The sequence below is a fragment of the Struthio camelus genome, chromosome 3 (genome assembly GCF_040807025.1).
Source record: "Struthio camelus isolate bStrCam1 chromosome 3, bStrCam1.hap1, whole genome shotgun sequence".
Lineage (NCBI taxonomy): Eukaryota > Metazoa > Chordata > Aves > Struthioniformes > Struthionidae > Struthio > Struthio camelus.
In genome coordinates this window covers 128,940,007-128,955,653 of record NC_090944.1, presented here as the reverse complement: position 1 = coordinate 128,955,653, position 15,647 = coordinate 128,940,007, and the positions used below count along the sequence as shown (strand labels likewise).

The 15,647-nt window shown below is 46.1% G+C and overlaps 1 protein-coding gene across 1 annotated transcript in view; it reads right to left on the bottom strand.

Annotated features, from left to right (window-relative positions):
- The window catches only part of JAG1 (jagged canonical Notch ligand 1), a 38,566-nt gene extending 23,629 nt beyond the window's left edge, over nt 1-14,937 (bottom strand). Inside the window, exons 1-3 of the mRNA XM_068940244.1 lie at nt 14,345-14,937; nt 13,109-13,414; nt 2,186-2,237 (exon numbers count right to left, since the gene is read on the bottom strand). Of these exons, the coding sequence (XP_068796345.1) occupies nt 2,186-2,237; nt 13,109-13,414; nt 14,345-14,422 (436 nt within the window). The 5' untranslated portion in view covers nt 14,423-14,937. The remainder of the gene's footprint in view (nt 1-2,185; nt 2,238-13,108; nt 13,415-14,344) is intronic.
- Nucleotides 14,938-15,647: the final 710 nt, after the last annotated feature.

Genomic DNA, 15,647 nt, shown 5'->3' with positions numbered 1-15,647 from the left:
ACCAGGGCCAGAATTTAACTGCAAGCCTCTCTTGGAAGTGAGACAAGAGAGAGCATGTGGTAAAGGGAACGTAGGAGGAGCGGAATGCAGAGGGGGGGAAGGAAGCAGCCACTCGAGGATCTCCTAATGACAGGATTGATCAGAAGGATGCTACAGCTATTGCTAAATACACAATGCCTACTGAACCCACTATTTTTTTTTAAAGAGCTCTCACACAGAGTCCTCACAATTAAACTGTAATTAGGGCAAAAGAAATCCTGCAGACATCTAAAAATACTCATCGTTTTATCTTATGACAGTTGTGTAGCTCTGGCTTAACTAGTTCTTCAAGACTTCTTTTTTAGCTATGGGAAAACTTACTGTAAGTAAAGTGCTACAGCACAAAGAAAAGGGTTTGTGCAGTACAGTGACTGAAATGACCTACAGATGGATACGTGACAGCAAAGCTACTGCAGGAATGTAAATCAGGAACATATGTAAGACCTTGTCTGCACTTGGTCAAATGCACCGCTGAGAAATGAGGCAGTTTTGTCTGAAGACAATTGTACGTCCAGAACATGAAAGCAAAGAAAGGGTTCATTGTGTATCTTTGGAAATGCAGTTGTTTCATGAAAAAAGATGAGCTCTAATAATAGTAAAAGCGGCAGAGACCCAGTCTGAAAAAATCCTCAGATTCTACTGTAAACAAGACCTTCATTTTCAATGCAGGCATCTTCCATTTATAATACAGCTCTGCTGCTGTAGCGATCTATTTTCTGCTCCTCGATAAAACACATCTCATCAAGATCCAAGAAGTCTCCTAGGCCCTCCTCCATTACTGGTGCTGGGGTAGAGCTTAAATGCACATGTACTGCAACAACGTTGGACATGGCAGGTTGTAAAGCAAATGACAGATATCACTGACGGTTCACGTGAATCTTTTTCTCTTCTAGAGCTAATAGAACATCCCATATACATTAAAAAAGCAGATCTGTGCAGAAAGGCCCCTAGACTCAAAGTGCAATTTCCAAACAGTCTACTTTTCACCAATTAAACGTAAGCATAAACCCCCCAGCACTGTGCACCTATCTTCAAGACCTTTCTTCTGCAAACTCTGAAGCACGTTTCAGAAGCCTGCAGCTGTCACCCAGCACTCCAGAGTGGACTATACTAAACTGTTAGCATATTTGTGAAAGGTGGGCCACAGTGCTGTTTTTGCTTCCATATCGAAGCAAAAAGACTTGTTGTATCAACAAAGGTTCATGAGTTCAGATTTGTATTTTCTTCTGTGGCTTTTCCCTCCACACTATTAAAGCTTTAGCTTGAGAACAGAGGTAATTTTGCCCACCTACTTCAGTATCAGTACGCTACAGGCAAAACAGCTCACGTGCCAACAGACTGTATGGCTTTCTCTAGCCAATAGGAAAAGCTCAGTAAAAAGTTTCTGAAACCAACCAGACAGGGACATTCCAGGCAAAAGATTCCTACCCTTGATTTCCAGCCAACTCTACCAGGTGGTGTCTGGTAAATATTTTTCAGGCCCCGAATATAAAACCCTAGACATCCAGCCCCCAAGGAAGAGCTAATGATCATTCCTGTTTCTCATCTACGGTCATTAGATGAATGGCTGTACCAAGTTTTATTGCACAGTGCCCTTCCTCTCTTGCCCTCCAAACAAGCAGCACGTGCCTTCAGTTCAGTTTTGTAAAAGTACACAACGTAAGAGGTCCCAAGTCAACAGGTTTTAGGCTTGTGAATATCAAAAAAAAAAAAAAAAAAAAACAAAAAACACCCCACAAAACAAACCCCTCAAGTTGGGCATTTGTTCTCCCCAAAGAGAAGGAAGGATGCCTATTTTTAGGCATCAAACCTTAGGTGTCTAAGTCAGCAAGCTACTCACCCTCTCCATGCAACAAGAGGGAGGCAGGCTACTGGGGAGCCTGGAGTAGTTGCTCCAAACCAAGGGTGGGAGAGCCTTCCCCTCTCTCCCCCACAGGCTGTTCAGAGTAGGCTGGATAGACTACTGAAATAGACTGAGAGGATACTGACACCTTCCCTATTTTGACCTCTTCATCCCCAAACTGGACCCTCTTGTCAGAGAAAGCTCAGCCATGCTTCGAGGATGAAATATTGGTCCCCAAAAGCCCTTCAGTAGACAGGAAATCAAGGAGTTTGAACCAAGTAAATCAGAAAAACCAATACTTACTAGTAGAGTTATCATTGTAATCCCATGCCTCAACAAGCAATGTGTAGGATCTCTGCAAAAGAGAAATAAGAGAGTTTCAAAGCCAGAACACAAGCTTCAAAAAAAATTAATACAATTTTAATTTGAGAAATTCCTGGCCTCTGCCCTAGAACTGCATACTTAAAAACATAAATAGGTAATAGATTATACCTGAGACAAACATTATCTTCTTGTAGCCCCTTAAGCTACCTTATCCAGTCTGACTTGAGACCTTTCACCTTGGATTGCTCATCTTTGTCATCGTTAATGCATCTTATGTACTTAACCAGGAAGCACAGCCTTTGACACTATGCTAGAACTTTGACACTGCCAGAGTTGAGCTTATTTAGAAGAACTGTGCATATTAAGAGGGAAGGTACCAAAGAAAGCACCAAAACAACATTTAAAAAAAAAAAAAAAAAAGAGAGAACACCCCCCCCCAAAGACCTCCACCCCGCAAACTGCTTCAAAAAAATTTTAGGTACAAACCCCCCCCCCCCCCAAACCTCTCTTGGGATTCGCCTCCCCCAGCCATCCTGAAAGCCAGAAGTGTTGCTAAGATTACTCTGCTCTGCCTTGACAGCACAATCTCTAGGGCCTTTGCCTTTCAGCACCCCCTTTGAAAGCTTTGTCTGCACGAGGGCCATGGCTGCTCCCACAAGTATCAGGTAACTAAGGGAAGAAGTGATTGGTCTGGGAAGGGGGTGGGCTGGGAGACAGGCATGGTAAAACAAAGGCTAAGATCGGGCTATTTGGAAGAGTAGGGAAAGGAAAGAAGCATTATCCGCCCTGTGTCACATTTACAGACACATTAGTCTGCCAATGAGCTCTCTAGCACTCCAGTAATAATAATCATAAGCATGAACTAACCAAAGGGACTTTGCAGGTTGGAAAGATGCCAGCTATTTCAGCTAAGCCACCTTTATCTTCAACCCTAACCTGAGAATAAGAGCCATTAATAAGTCTTCCCTTCCCCATCTCTGGTCTAGTACGTTACAATCTAGCCCGTATCCTTCAAAACGGCTATTTAGGCCAGCCATATGTAAATCTATAGAATGATTCAAAGAAGATCAAAAGAAAAAGCCAAGGGGAAAAAAAAAAAAAGGAAAAAAATACTGTTTGATAAGGGAATTAATAAATGAAATTATAATGAAGGCTATAATGCAGTAATAAATGTAACATCTTCACGGTGAGGAGTACAATAGAACAAAAAAAAAGCCCCTCTCCACAGAAGACTTCTAATGCTTTGCCATAGAAGCTGTTCATCGCTAAGTTTATTTCTCCTTAATCATATCTGCACTCAGTGGCAGTCTATTCATTGGGGCACGCAAACTTAACACACTCCTGTAACAGACACAAAAAAGCAGCTTTGAGAGTAAGCTGCTGCTGCAAGGTGCAAGTGCACAGAGTTCCAAAAAAAGGGAGGGAAAAAAAAAGAGTATGAATCAAAGACTGCTTTCTCACGACTGGACACAGCATGCAGCCTCCGAAGGAAAACCTAGTTCGTGATAGACACCAGCTTGGAATATAGCCTAAATATGTTTCATATTCAAAGCAGACTAGGATTCCATTTTGTTCACTGATAACTGTGGGAAAATGCTACAAAAAGTAAGCAAAGCTGAACAAGCCGAGACATGTGCCCAAACTCTTATGTAAAGACTCCATCAGCCCAAACCATTTTTGGTTAATATTTCATGAAAGTTGCATGTTATTTGCTACTATTCTAGAACAAGTCTTGCAACTTGGAAGAGGGAAAAATAAAAGCTCCCTTACCCCCAAAGCACAGGACTGATCATTTAAAACTCTAAAATAGATTTTAAGTTCTTACACAAGTCAGAACAAAAACAAAATCAGAATACAACTCCTGAGCCATATTACAGATATATATTGCACTATCTTGAGTGTTTCCTCCCTGGTTTAATTACAAACATTGAGAAGCACAACATGTCACTGCAAGCTTGACAAAATATTATGATATAGCGAATGAATTATGGCAACTAGCACTATTTCCAATAAAGTTAAGGATGTTTTCCTTTCAGCCTTGCATAATTGTTTTGGAAGATATTATGCCTAAACTCATAGCAACAGTTCCCCGCTGGTTCTCAAGACTGTTTACTAACACACCTAGCCCTTAAGGAAAGGAAAGGCTGAATCCTTGCTTTAAGCGCTACTGCTGCTAGATACTTGTGTGACCACTTTCCAGCTCCACACAGGAGTTTAAAGAGAGATGACACTTCTGCTTATCAGAATGAGAACAAAAAAAGGGGGGGGGGGGAAGGAAAGGAAAACAGGCAAACAGAACTAGCAATCCTCTTTTTTCCACATACCCCTAGCTCACTCCTCATCTGAGTATTTTAGATGAAGAGTCCCTATCCCGAAAAGGGATGATACAAAGAATGACAGCTTAATCTCTCAGCTCTGTCCTTCTCAGCACGGGACAAAGAAAGGACAAGACTTCTCGGTATTCAAGAAGAGGAGACACTTCTAAACACAAGACACAGACACGACCCCACCACAGGACTGAGCCTCTCTCTGCAATCTGACAATCACATACCTCTACCCAATCCCCCCCCAAAAGCAGTTCTGTGCAAAGACTGAACTCTTCAGATTAAAAAAAACTGCACATCATCCCCACTCTATAGATCAACAATTAAGATATCTCAGGAATGACTACTTCTAGCATGGAGGTTTAAGTTTTCCCATGCCCACAGCTGACCTCTGCCCATCTTTGAATAAATACATATCCAGACACAAGAATTCCACATCACGCACCTTATTCCATCAAAGCAGCGTCCTAGGCAACAAGGCAGCAGTGAACTTTCTGGAGTCGCACCCAATTAGCCACTGTAAACCTGATCTTGACCAGAAGGCAGGGATTCTGGCGCGAGAGGAAAGGCAGCTTGAAAGGAACAGGAAGCCAGCAGAACTTGCAGAATGTGTGCAGCCTGGTTAGCCCAGAGAACTAAAAGTCAACATGGTTGAATTTAAGCAAAACTCCTATGAGTTAAGCCGTGAGAGGATGGAAATGGCTGAGGTCACACTCCACAAAAATACAGGAAGCACCAGTGTGCAACAGTTAGTTTCCTCAGTGACAAACGACCATGGGTTTAGTCTTGATCCACTGATAGTACTACTCAGGAAGGACTCTGAAATCTATCCCTTTCAAGTGTCTGAAAGGGCAATGCAACCTCTTTTCTAGGTTATTAAATGAAATACTAACAGGTAAGCAGAAGGTATTCAAAGCTCTCAGCTTGATTACCTTCTTCCCTCCCTTCATCCAGACACTCACCGAAAAAAAGGTGTTTTTGTACTTTGGCTTCTACAGGCATTCCGAGATTCAGTAGGACAGAGCAAGATTGAAACTTCAGGCTTATCAGTGAAAGGACAGCCTCCTTTACGAACAAGGCTGCATCTAGTCAAACCTCTTCCCTCCTACCCTTGTGGTTAAGCCATGCAAGAGCTTTGCTGAGCATGTGAAACCATGACTAGACAAATGCAGTGGGAAGTTTGCACTTTGAATGTTGCGCCTGCTTCTCCTCCGTCAGACAAGGAAGTCAGGTTAAGCCCAGCAACATTCACCTCATGCTCTGCCAAGCCACGCCGAGCTGCGAAGACCAGTCTCGGAACAGTCCCTGCACCCTGCCTGGCTCGTAGGGAAGAAGGCTGCAGACTGGCAGGCTGTCACAGCTGGCCACAGAGGAGCGCACAGCAAATATGCTGAGCGCTGCAGCAATCCCTCCTCCCTTTTGCTAGAAGGGAGTGAGATAGGGAACAGAGAAACTAAGGAGTATTTCAAAGCGCCCGAGGGCCAGGGAGGAGGACATCTCTGATGAGACTTAACAGCTAGTCAGAAAACCACTTCCTCTAAAAGTCAGCAGGGCTCTCACTGGATGCCCAGGTTGCCACATGAGACGCTCTACGGACACATCAGAATTGTCATGCCACGGCCAGCCTGTCAACTTTGGCTTCGTCAACAGAATAACACTTCAAGAGTTGAAGAAAACCGATTCATCATGCAGAGAGATATGAACGCATTTGGGAAGAGAAGGGAAACGGCCTAATCTTTTTAGCCCTTTGCTGAAGGCAGCATAACCAGCGAGCTCTTCTTTGGGCTAGCCTACATAAGGAAACACCCTATAAAGCTGTTAACTCTCTTAACCCTGCAGCATCGAAGCTGTAACCATCCCATGCCTCCACGGCCAAGAACTAGACTGAACCTCAAACAGAGAGCCCAGCCAAGAGCCTCATCGGAATAAGCTTGCATGAAAATACAGCACATTGTTCCTTCAGCTTGCCTTCTGAGCAGCTTCTTCACCTGCTGTTAGCGCTGGTAAACACTTCATTGCCACATAAAGGAGAGGATGTGAAAACAAATGTTAACTATGTTAGCAGCTTCCAGGAGAAACTTTTCCCCCCCCCCATTTCTACAGCATAAGCCAAGCCAGTAACTGAAGTCAAGACCTTCTCTGTGATACAGCTGCCACCATCCTGCCAAATGATGAAGGACACAAAAGTACCACTATCCAAACTATGCGTACGCTTAAGCATCCAGTAAACCAGGCTGATCTCTGATCTGGCAAGTCTGCTGGAATAACGAGTATCCTGTGAATACATAATGTGCTGAAGTTGCCATTGTGTGAAATAAGTCCATGGTTTGTCTGGGCGCCGAGCAATGCTGAGTCTACTGCTGCTTCCTGTTGCTTGCCCTGTATTAGCATTATTTTTGGATAGGCCCCATTATATTCTGTAATCCTCACTGCAGTCAGTATGGCCACGCTATTGTTCTTGGTTAATATTAGCAGTCAATGCCTCTGTCTGGGTGGCCGGACTACAGTGTATTCTAATCACAGAACTAGCATGCTCTAATCAAACAACGTACTGGGATAGAGCAGGGCGACTTGGGGGTCCCGTCCCCTTTTTTTTCCCCCCTCCTTCTTTTAAAACTAAAAGAAAAAAAAAAAGGCTACTGCAACCCTGCATCCTACCTTTTTTATTTTTATTCTTAGTTTTTAAACAAATGATTTCTAAGTGATCTCAGCTACTGGGGTGCATAGCATTACAATGACATTTTAATCAGTGCCTTATCTGGTTACAAAGTTATTTTCTCACGAAACCCCACTTGTCAACAAAGACCAGCAGGTAGGCCAGGATGTCAATGGTCGCTTTCAACCTTCCCCAACAAGCAGATTACCTGCTCTTATCACTCCCCCTACCTGTTTAAAGCATCCCACTGATAATTAAATGCACCAGTTACAAAAGGGTGGCAAGGTTAATAGAGAGAATACCTAGTAGCCAGCCAAGCAAAACAGTCAGGTTCATACAGAGCAAGCCTGAACAAGAAGCCTTTCTACTTATTTACCTAAGTGCCTAAGAACTGGGTTGAGCTGGTAAAGGACTCTGGATGTTTGACTATTTACAAACCACTTTAACCACTTCTGTCCAAATTTACAGTGTCTTCTGAATACTAGAACAATAATGAGTGTACTTTAAGCTGTAGAACAGTGATCACAGAACCATGAGGTCCACAGAGTAACAAGAAATGAATATGAAAAAACGTCTAATGTTAACATTTTTTCCCCCCATGTAAGACACACATGGGTTTTCCGTTACAACAGTTATCAGAAATATCTCAATTACAACTTCTGTCCACATAAAGTCAAGTTTTTTGTTTGCTTGTTTTTTCCAAAGCTAATCCTGTCTTTATTTTTATATATAAAGAAATGCTTTCATGAACTGCAGGTCTTTGCATACACTGCAGGGCACTAGACGTACGGACTGCAGTTGGAATAAGTGCCATGCATTAGAGAGCAAGCCTCTACCGTTGCACATCATCTCATGTGATTGCTAAGGCATCACCTTTATTAGCTACAGAACTAACTTACTTCAAATCTAGCCTTCAGTCCACAACGAAGCAGCAAGTTTCCTTGAGTTAACTAGAATTTTAAGCATAAAGCATCAATTTTAGGCAATTCATTTTTAGACATGCTGACCTACAGCTGCATAAACAAGCTGACAGTGCTGGATGTATGTCGTCTGAGAAAGTTTAGGAATAAGCTTCAATGAACAATGCCAGGCCCAATCCAGCTGCCACTGAAGTTAAATTGGAGCAGGCCTTTATTATAACAAGAATAAAAATTCTGGGAGCAGGCAGGAGGAGGATTTATTTTTAGACATATTATGGTAATACAGTCAAATGGATTTACCAGGAAGATGAAGTTCTAAACTGCCTGGAACAGAAATGACTCTTAAGAACATGTTGGTAAGAAGTCCAAAACCTCTGAATGGATGCACTAATTCTCTGCAGTCCTGGGAAAAAGCAGTCTGTGGACACTAATTATGCTCCAGGTGTCATTTAATACTCTCAGCTCCATTTTGGATAATAATCCTAGGTGAAACATTGCACTTTCAATGCTGAAGATTTATTCTTAAATTATTAGTCAACAGTAAGTGTCACAGTGAAGGTACTACTTGACTGATAGGTGTTCTGTTATCATAAAGATTTTCTCCGATTTGCCCATGCGCCAAGACGATTTATCAGATATTCTTCAAGAACGGCTTTAAGAGTACCTAGCATTTGCTACTGCAAGTTAACAGGAGAGACAGGGGGAAGAGGAAAAAAAAACAACCCAAAACATCAATAACAAGAATAGAAATATAGTGACTGATCTAAGGGATATTTTTCACTCAGATTCAAAAGGCTGTTACTTTAGTATCAGCTACAGTTTTATATTTCGGAAGCCTTTTGTCAAGAGAGTGTGGCAAAAAAAGTTCATACACAGCTTAAGAGACACCAAAGCTCTTTCACTTATCTCTTTCCAGCCAGAAAAAAAAACACAATGCCTACCCAGAGAATGTCTTTTACATCTTCAAGAACCAGTAGCAGTAAGATCTGTCACTAAAGAAAAGGCTAACTGGTCATTTCATATTTTTGAGTAAGGTTGAAATAAGGTGTTTAAGGCTAATTTTTAAATCATGTTTTATAGTAAGGCCATTTAGATGCTGGAAGGCTTTTTCCACCTCAATAGTTTCCTGGTGGGTTGGTGCAAATGGCCTAAATATTAAATAATTACAAGGATCATAATTTCAGGATAAACAGGCTGCTTGAAATTGGAGCTACGCATACCAAAGAGGTTGCCAACTTTGACCTGCTTCTCACTCACAGTCTCACCAAACCCCAAAAGAGCTTCCCTTACATAAAAGCAAAGTTTAGTACTAAGCTCTGCTTAGGTAACTCACACACAGCTCCCTCAAGGTAGTGTACGCATCAGACTTTGGATGTTGTCTGGCTCTTCAAGAACAGCAAGAGATTTGATTTGTAGCATGTGTCTACTCTGACACAAGACTTGTTGAGCCAGACTTTGACATGCGGAACATGGAAATTCTTGTGTTCCATACTTTTCTGTATGGCTTCATAAGCCAAGTTTGCCTGTCAAGAAAGTCACTGACATCTCAAAATGAACGCGCAAGTAAGGCCTAGGTGTATTTTTTTTTAAATTACCGTTTCCTGTACTCTCTCTAGCTGCTGCAGGGAGAGCGCTCTGGATGCACTCTATTTCCTTTACGCTCGTCTGCTGCCGTTTCCTAGCAACTTACTCAAGCCTCCAATCACTTAAATGAATTTATAGCCCACTGTCTCCACACCCATTACTCACAGGGGTACATATCAAAACTGACAACAGTGAATTGCATGAGTTATTAATAAGACTCCAGCAATTCAAGTCTACATTATAACCACACACCAAATCTAACAGTGTGCTTAAAGCACACCATTTTCTCTTCTTCCTCTTCTGCTTTGTGAATAAAGACCTCTAATGCCATATAACTATTTTTGACAAAAGGCGTAAGGGAGCAGCTTGGCATAGGAAGAGATTTTTTTTTTTTAAAGTAGTCAAGGCAACAAGACTTCTTAACGTTACTGACTCAAGCTGGAACGTCCAAGAAAAGCCTCCCTCAGACAGTAGAGCACAAATGCTACATATTCAGAGATTAGCATGAATTTTCAAGTGCAATATGATTAATATTTCAGGCTAGCTCCTATTACCTTTACGCTAACAGTTGGATGTATTCAAAGAGAAACTCATGATTAGGCAAATTTACAAAGGCAAAGTTAGTTCCAAGTTTTTCTAAAGTCAACAGCATTCACTGAAAAGAAATTCTTATAAGTGCTGAAATTTCAGTATCAGGTTTGAGTTAGCTAATTAAGTTCACTGCTTTATCTTCAGAACTTTCAGAACTCCCCAAATGATTTGTATACCCAGTTTTAGTACAAATAAGAGCTTTGCCACATTAAATATTCTTTTGTTCAAATGCTATTTGAAAGTCACAATGGCTAGCATAAAAGCCACGTCCTATGGAAGTTAAAACTGGTAAGCAGGCTGGATAATTGTGAACAGACAGGCATCACAGTCTCAAAAAGTGCATTTACTGCATGGGAATATGCAAGAGTTTATTCCAAAATTTCCAGATGTAGTATCCAGAGCTCTGAAATTGAGTTTTAAGCATTTCAAAGAGTGCACTAGAGGTTTGCTGCTGCTGAAGGATTCCAGCACTCAATTAGATTCAGCAGGACAATAGAAGCATTTCTTCTACGAAAATGCAGGCAAGCTTAAGAAACTTCTCCCAGGGTTTTCACCCCCCCCCCCAACTCCTCCCTGTACACACAGATTTCCCCTCCCATCCCTAAGACAAGGGTTGTTAGAAGGCATTTAATTTCCACATCATTTTTAAGATATACGCACACATCTTCAGATTCCTGGCACAGGAATGACTGGGGGCAGGAGGGGGGGGCTTGTTAAAAAACAAACAAACCCCACAGACCTTGATTCGATGAACCTGACTTTTATGAAAAAAGTCAAAGTCTGCAACACTAGCGCTACAGCCACTGGCAGAGCTTCAAATACCTTAGATTTTTACAGAACCCTTGATCCCTTTGATGGCATATTTGATAACAGTTTTATCTCATTTCATGCTTTAAAAGGAAAAAGACACACAGGAGTTGTACTTCCAACAGAGAATACTTCTGTTAACTCTGCTATTGTACACTGTAATACTATCTCCTTAAAACACGGACTTAATTTCACCCTTCTGCCTCTCCAACCTTCAATACTTCGGAAGACACAACTGACAGAGGAGGCAGGTAGGAGGCAGCACAGGACATGTCAAGAACACATGGCTGCCTGCAGCGTTTGGCTTAAGACTACGAAGTGGGTGTCTACGCTAAAACTGGAATAGGAACGGTTTTGGGGCGGGCTTCCCCCCACCAAAAGTCAAGGCCCTCCCAGCAAGCAGTCCTTATCTGACTAGGATGGGCCAAGCTTTGGGGGGAGCGGAAAGTCTACGCATGCCTCAACCTTGCCAGCAGCGATAGTGACAGAGGAGAGGAAACAAGATTCACCCCTCCCCTGCCTGCCTGCAAGAGCTCTCCTCCCCTTGCAAAATTGACCTTAGGCATCTAGGTTAGGATGACTGGATTTTCAAAACTGCTGAGCATCAACATATCCCAAGGCAGTCACTGGGAAACTGCATGCTCAGCACCTTTGGAGAAGGGGAGGGGGTGGAAAACAGTTTTGGTTTCCTAGGTGATCTCTAAATACGAGTTTTAGGAGCATAGATTTGGGGGCTTCCAGCTTTTATACTACAGCAGCTCAAAAACCACCACTAGAGAGAGACTACTGTATGCACAGAAAAGCCCCCAGATCAGTCATCCTCAGCTTTTGCTTGCCTACAGGCAAAGCACTGGGCATAAAACAGTGCACCTCCTGGCATCCAAGGCCATAGTGGTCTTGTCTACAAACCCCATGGCTCTGAAGCCTGCACACGTGGGTCACCATCCCAGATGACGGCTGTTTCAGAAGAGCGGCCCTCAGGCTCTGTGCAGGGAGTATAGGCCTCCTCTGCTGAACAGACTGTGTGAAAGCATCCCCCCTCTCGGGCTCCCCAGAAGAAACAACAAGTACCGCAGTCCGAGCCAGTGTGTTTCACATTACCAACAGCGGGGCAGGCTTGCAGGACTGGTGACCTCGTCCCTAACCGATCTCCCCACTTGGCAAGCCTGACTAGCGTTTGCCAGAAGGAACAACTCTGGGAGAGCTCCTAGCAGAGGGTCCCCCTCCCTGAGCTGTTGGGGCCTTGCAGGCAACAGGAGGGGAGCCAGCTCTACCGACTGCAGAGCCGAGCAGCCACGAAAAGGTGTGCTGAGGGCAGCCACAGGTGAAACAGACCAAAAGCTACAGCCAGGTTTTTCCTCTGTCTTCAGCTCCTGGAGCACGTGAGCGTCTCAAAACATCTCAAGACTCTCAGGGAAGCTGGCAACTACTTCAGCATGAGCAGCGAGAGCAGCTCCCATCAAGACCAAGCAGTGCAATGAGATTTCCCCTTGGGGGAAGCAGGAAGCCTTCCCAAACACGCTGCAGGGAAGGAGGCCAGCTATGACACACACTTTTCACACGGGATCCCTCTCCAGCCCCTAACCCACTGCTCCTTTGGCTTATGCCCAAGACTTCACTGGTTTGAAAAAAAATGAACTTCTGACCTTCTAAGTCTCAAGGGACTTATTCATGCTGTAAAGTGCAGAGATACTGGGTTTGCTTCCCTGACCCATTTAGATCCCCCTCACTGCACATCTGACTTTCAAATTTAACAGGCTGCGCATTGTGAGCCCAAGGGAGAACAAAAACAAAAACACCACCACATTTTACTCATGTCTGGGCTATGGCTTCCCGATCCCCTTGCCAAAATGCCTGCTCCCTCCCCACCCCAGTGAGCAGCTAGAGCTCAGCTCACTATGGCCATCTCAAACACAGCACTGTCCAGAGGCAGAGCCAGAGCACTGTCCAGAGGCAGAGCCAGAGCACTGTCCAGAGGCAGAGCCAGAGCACTGTCCAGAGGCAGAGCCAGAGCACTCACCGGCCAAGCGAAGCTGAAAGGGATGACGATCCGGTTCTTTTCATTATTCCGGCTGTATTTTAAGTTGAAGGTATTTCCTCCAATGACAGGAGTAGATTTGGTTCCGAAGCTGCAAGGGCCACCAGCAGTGACCCGGGATTGATACTCCTTCAGGCAAACTTTAAAATACGTATCACACTCGTCTCTCGTGCATCTTCTATCTCCTGGGTTCCGGGTGCCGTCACAGCAATTTCCATTTTGCAGTTCTCCATTCACATTTTGCATGGATAAGATCTCCAACTCAAACTGTCCTGATGCTAGAGTCACCTGTTAATCCCAAGAAAGCACCAAAGGAGAAAATAAAAACAAAACAAAAAAAAGAAACAAGAAATACACAGTTACCACGTTTAGATTTCCAAACGCAACCTACAACAAGCCTGCAGACAGAAGAAAGTCATTTCAAAAACCAATTGCTTTCAACAAACTAGAGAGAGAAAAAAAAAAAATCCCACTAAGCAATCCCCTCAAGCCCAGGTTTTCCCTATCAAGGGTCTATGAGAAAGGCTCCTAAGTTCTCCCAACCACATACTTTTAGCAACACTGCAAAAGAACCTGAAGTAGCACATCTAAAAACCAGCGGGGAGGGAAAGGGCTCCTAACCCCTTAGGGAATAAAACTAAACCAAACCAAGAGTGCATACAACGAGGGCACAACGAACAAAATGATGGAGCTCAAGCACCCAGGGAATTGCAACCCTTGTGCCTTCTCCCAAGCGCAGCTGAGACGAGGTGAAAAAGCCAGCCCCACCGAGGCTGCCCAGCTCAGATTCAAACCTTGCCCATTAGTCACCCAAAGATTACTGCAATTAACCTCGGTTTAAAAAAAAAAAAAAAAAAGTAATTTCGAAAAGAAGCGATTTGCACCAACTACATTATTCCCCAGGGAACGCAGTCTTGCTGCAGGGCGCGCTTCTGCGTTTGGTACGGCAGCGGAAAAGTTAGGCGCAGTAACTTCGCTCTTGCTGGAGGAGCCGTGCAAGAGCGTTTTGCAGCACGGAAGGTTTTCGTTTTGAAGCAACCTACAGCAACCATTGCAGGAGCCGGGCTGCACAGTCCCCCCCCCCCCCCGCCAAAAAAAAAAAAAAAAAGAAAAAGGCAAAATCCCCCGCAACCCGCATTGCGCAGCGCAACCGAGAAAGCACTTAAGCCTCGCTACAGCGCGGAGCTTTCCTCCCCTTCGCGCTGCCCAGGTACGTACCTTTGCCCGCAGCCCCAGCAGGGCCAGCAGGAGGGCGAGGGAGCCCGGCGCCGCGGCCGCCCGCCGGCGCGCACGCATGCCGCCGCCGCCGCGCTGCCTGCAGGCCGCCGCCGCTCCGCACCGGGGACGGGACGGGTCGGGTCGACAGGGAGGGAGGAGGAGGAGGAGGAGAAAGAGGAGGCGCCGCCGCTGTTGCCCGCCGCCGCCGCCGCCCCGCTCTAATATACCGCGTCGGCCGCGGCGCGCACCCGCGCCGAACAACGCCGCTTTTCAGGCGCTTTTCAATAGCGCCCCGGTCTTCAATGCAAAGCAGCCCAGCCTCCTTTTATTCTCTCGCCTCCCTCTTTTCTTTCTCTTTTCTTTGCTTCTCTCTCTCTTTTTTCTTTTTTTATTATTGCGATTATTATCCCGATCCTTTTATTTCTTTCAGCTCGCCGGGCCCCGCGCGGTGGAGGCGCGGCGCGCCCCCTCGCCCCCCCCCGAGACACACACACACACACACACGCAAACACGCGCGCACACACACACACACACATACACGCACACGCAGCGCACACACCGCCCGGGAGTCGGCCACCCGTCTGGCAGCCCCGCCGCCGCACGGCTTCATCTAGCCCACGGCGGCAGGCGGGGAGGCGGCCGGCCCGCGCATGCGCCCATCCATATGCATGAGGGGGGGGGCCGGCGGCAGAGGAGGAGGAGGAGGAGGAGGGAGGGGAAAGGCAGGAACGGAGGAAGGCAGGTACCGGCAGGAGAGGGGGAGGGAGAGGGCGCTTAGCGGGCCACGGGTGAGAGCGAGCCGAGGGCGGCGGGGGCTGCTGCTCGTGGGGGAGGCGGCGGCGGTGGAGCCCGGCCCCGGGGGTCGCGGGGCCGGCCCGCTCCGCCTCCCTTGGGAAGCCCCGCTCCGCAGGTGCCACCTGGCGAGGGCCGGGCGGCGGAGCGGGGGCCGCAGGGCCCGCGGCCGGCGCTTTGCCCCGCGCAGCGCCGCCGGGACGAGCGGGGATTCCCGCCCGCCGCTCGCTGAGGAGACGAGCGGGTGTCTCTCCCCCCCCCCGGGGCGAAGCGCAAGCCGCATCCCGCCTGCGGGCTAGTCAGGGGGAAAAGAAGGCGTTTTGGGCGCTTCTGTGACGGTCACCTTCCCTGCCCCCCGCGGGCGGCCGCGCGCGACACCTGAGCCCCACGCGCGGCCGTTACCCACCACCGGCCGTTACCCTTCACTGACCGTTAGCGCCCCCGCCCATGGCCGTTACCCACCGCCGGCCGTTACCCCTCACTGGCCGTTAGCGCCCCCCGCGTGGCCGTT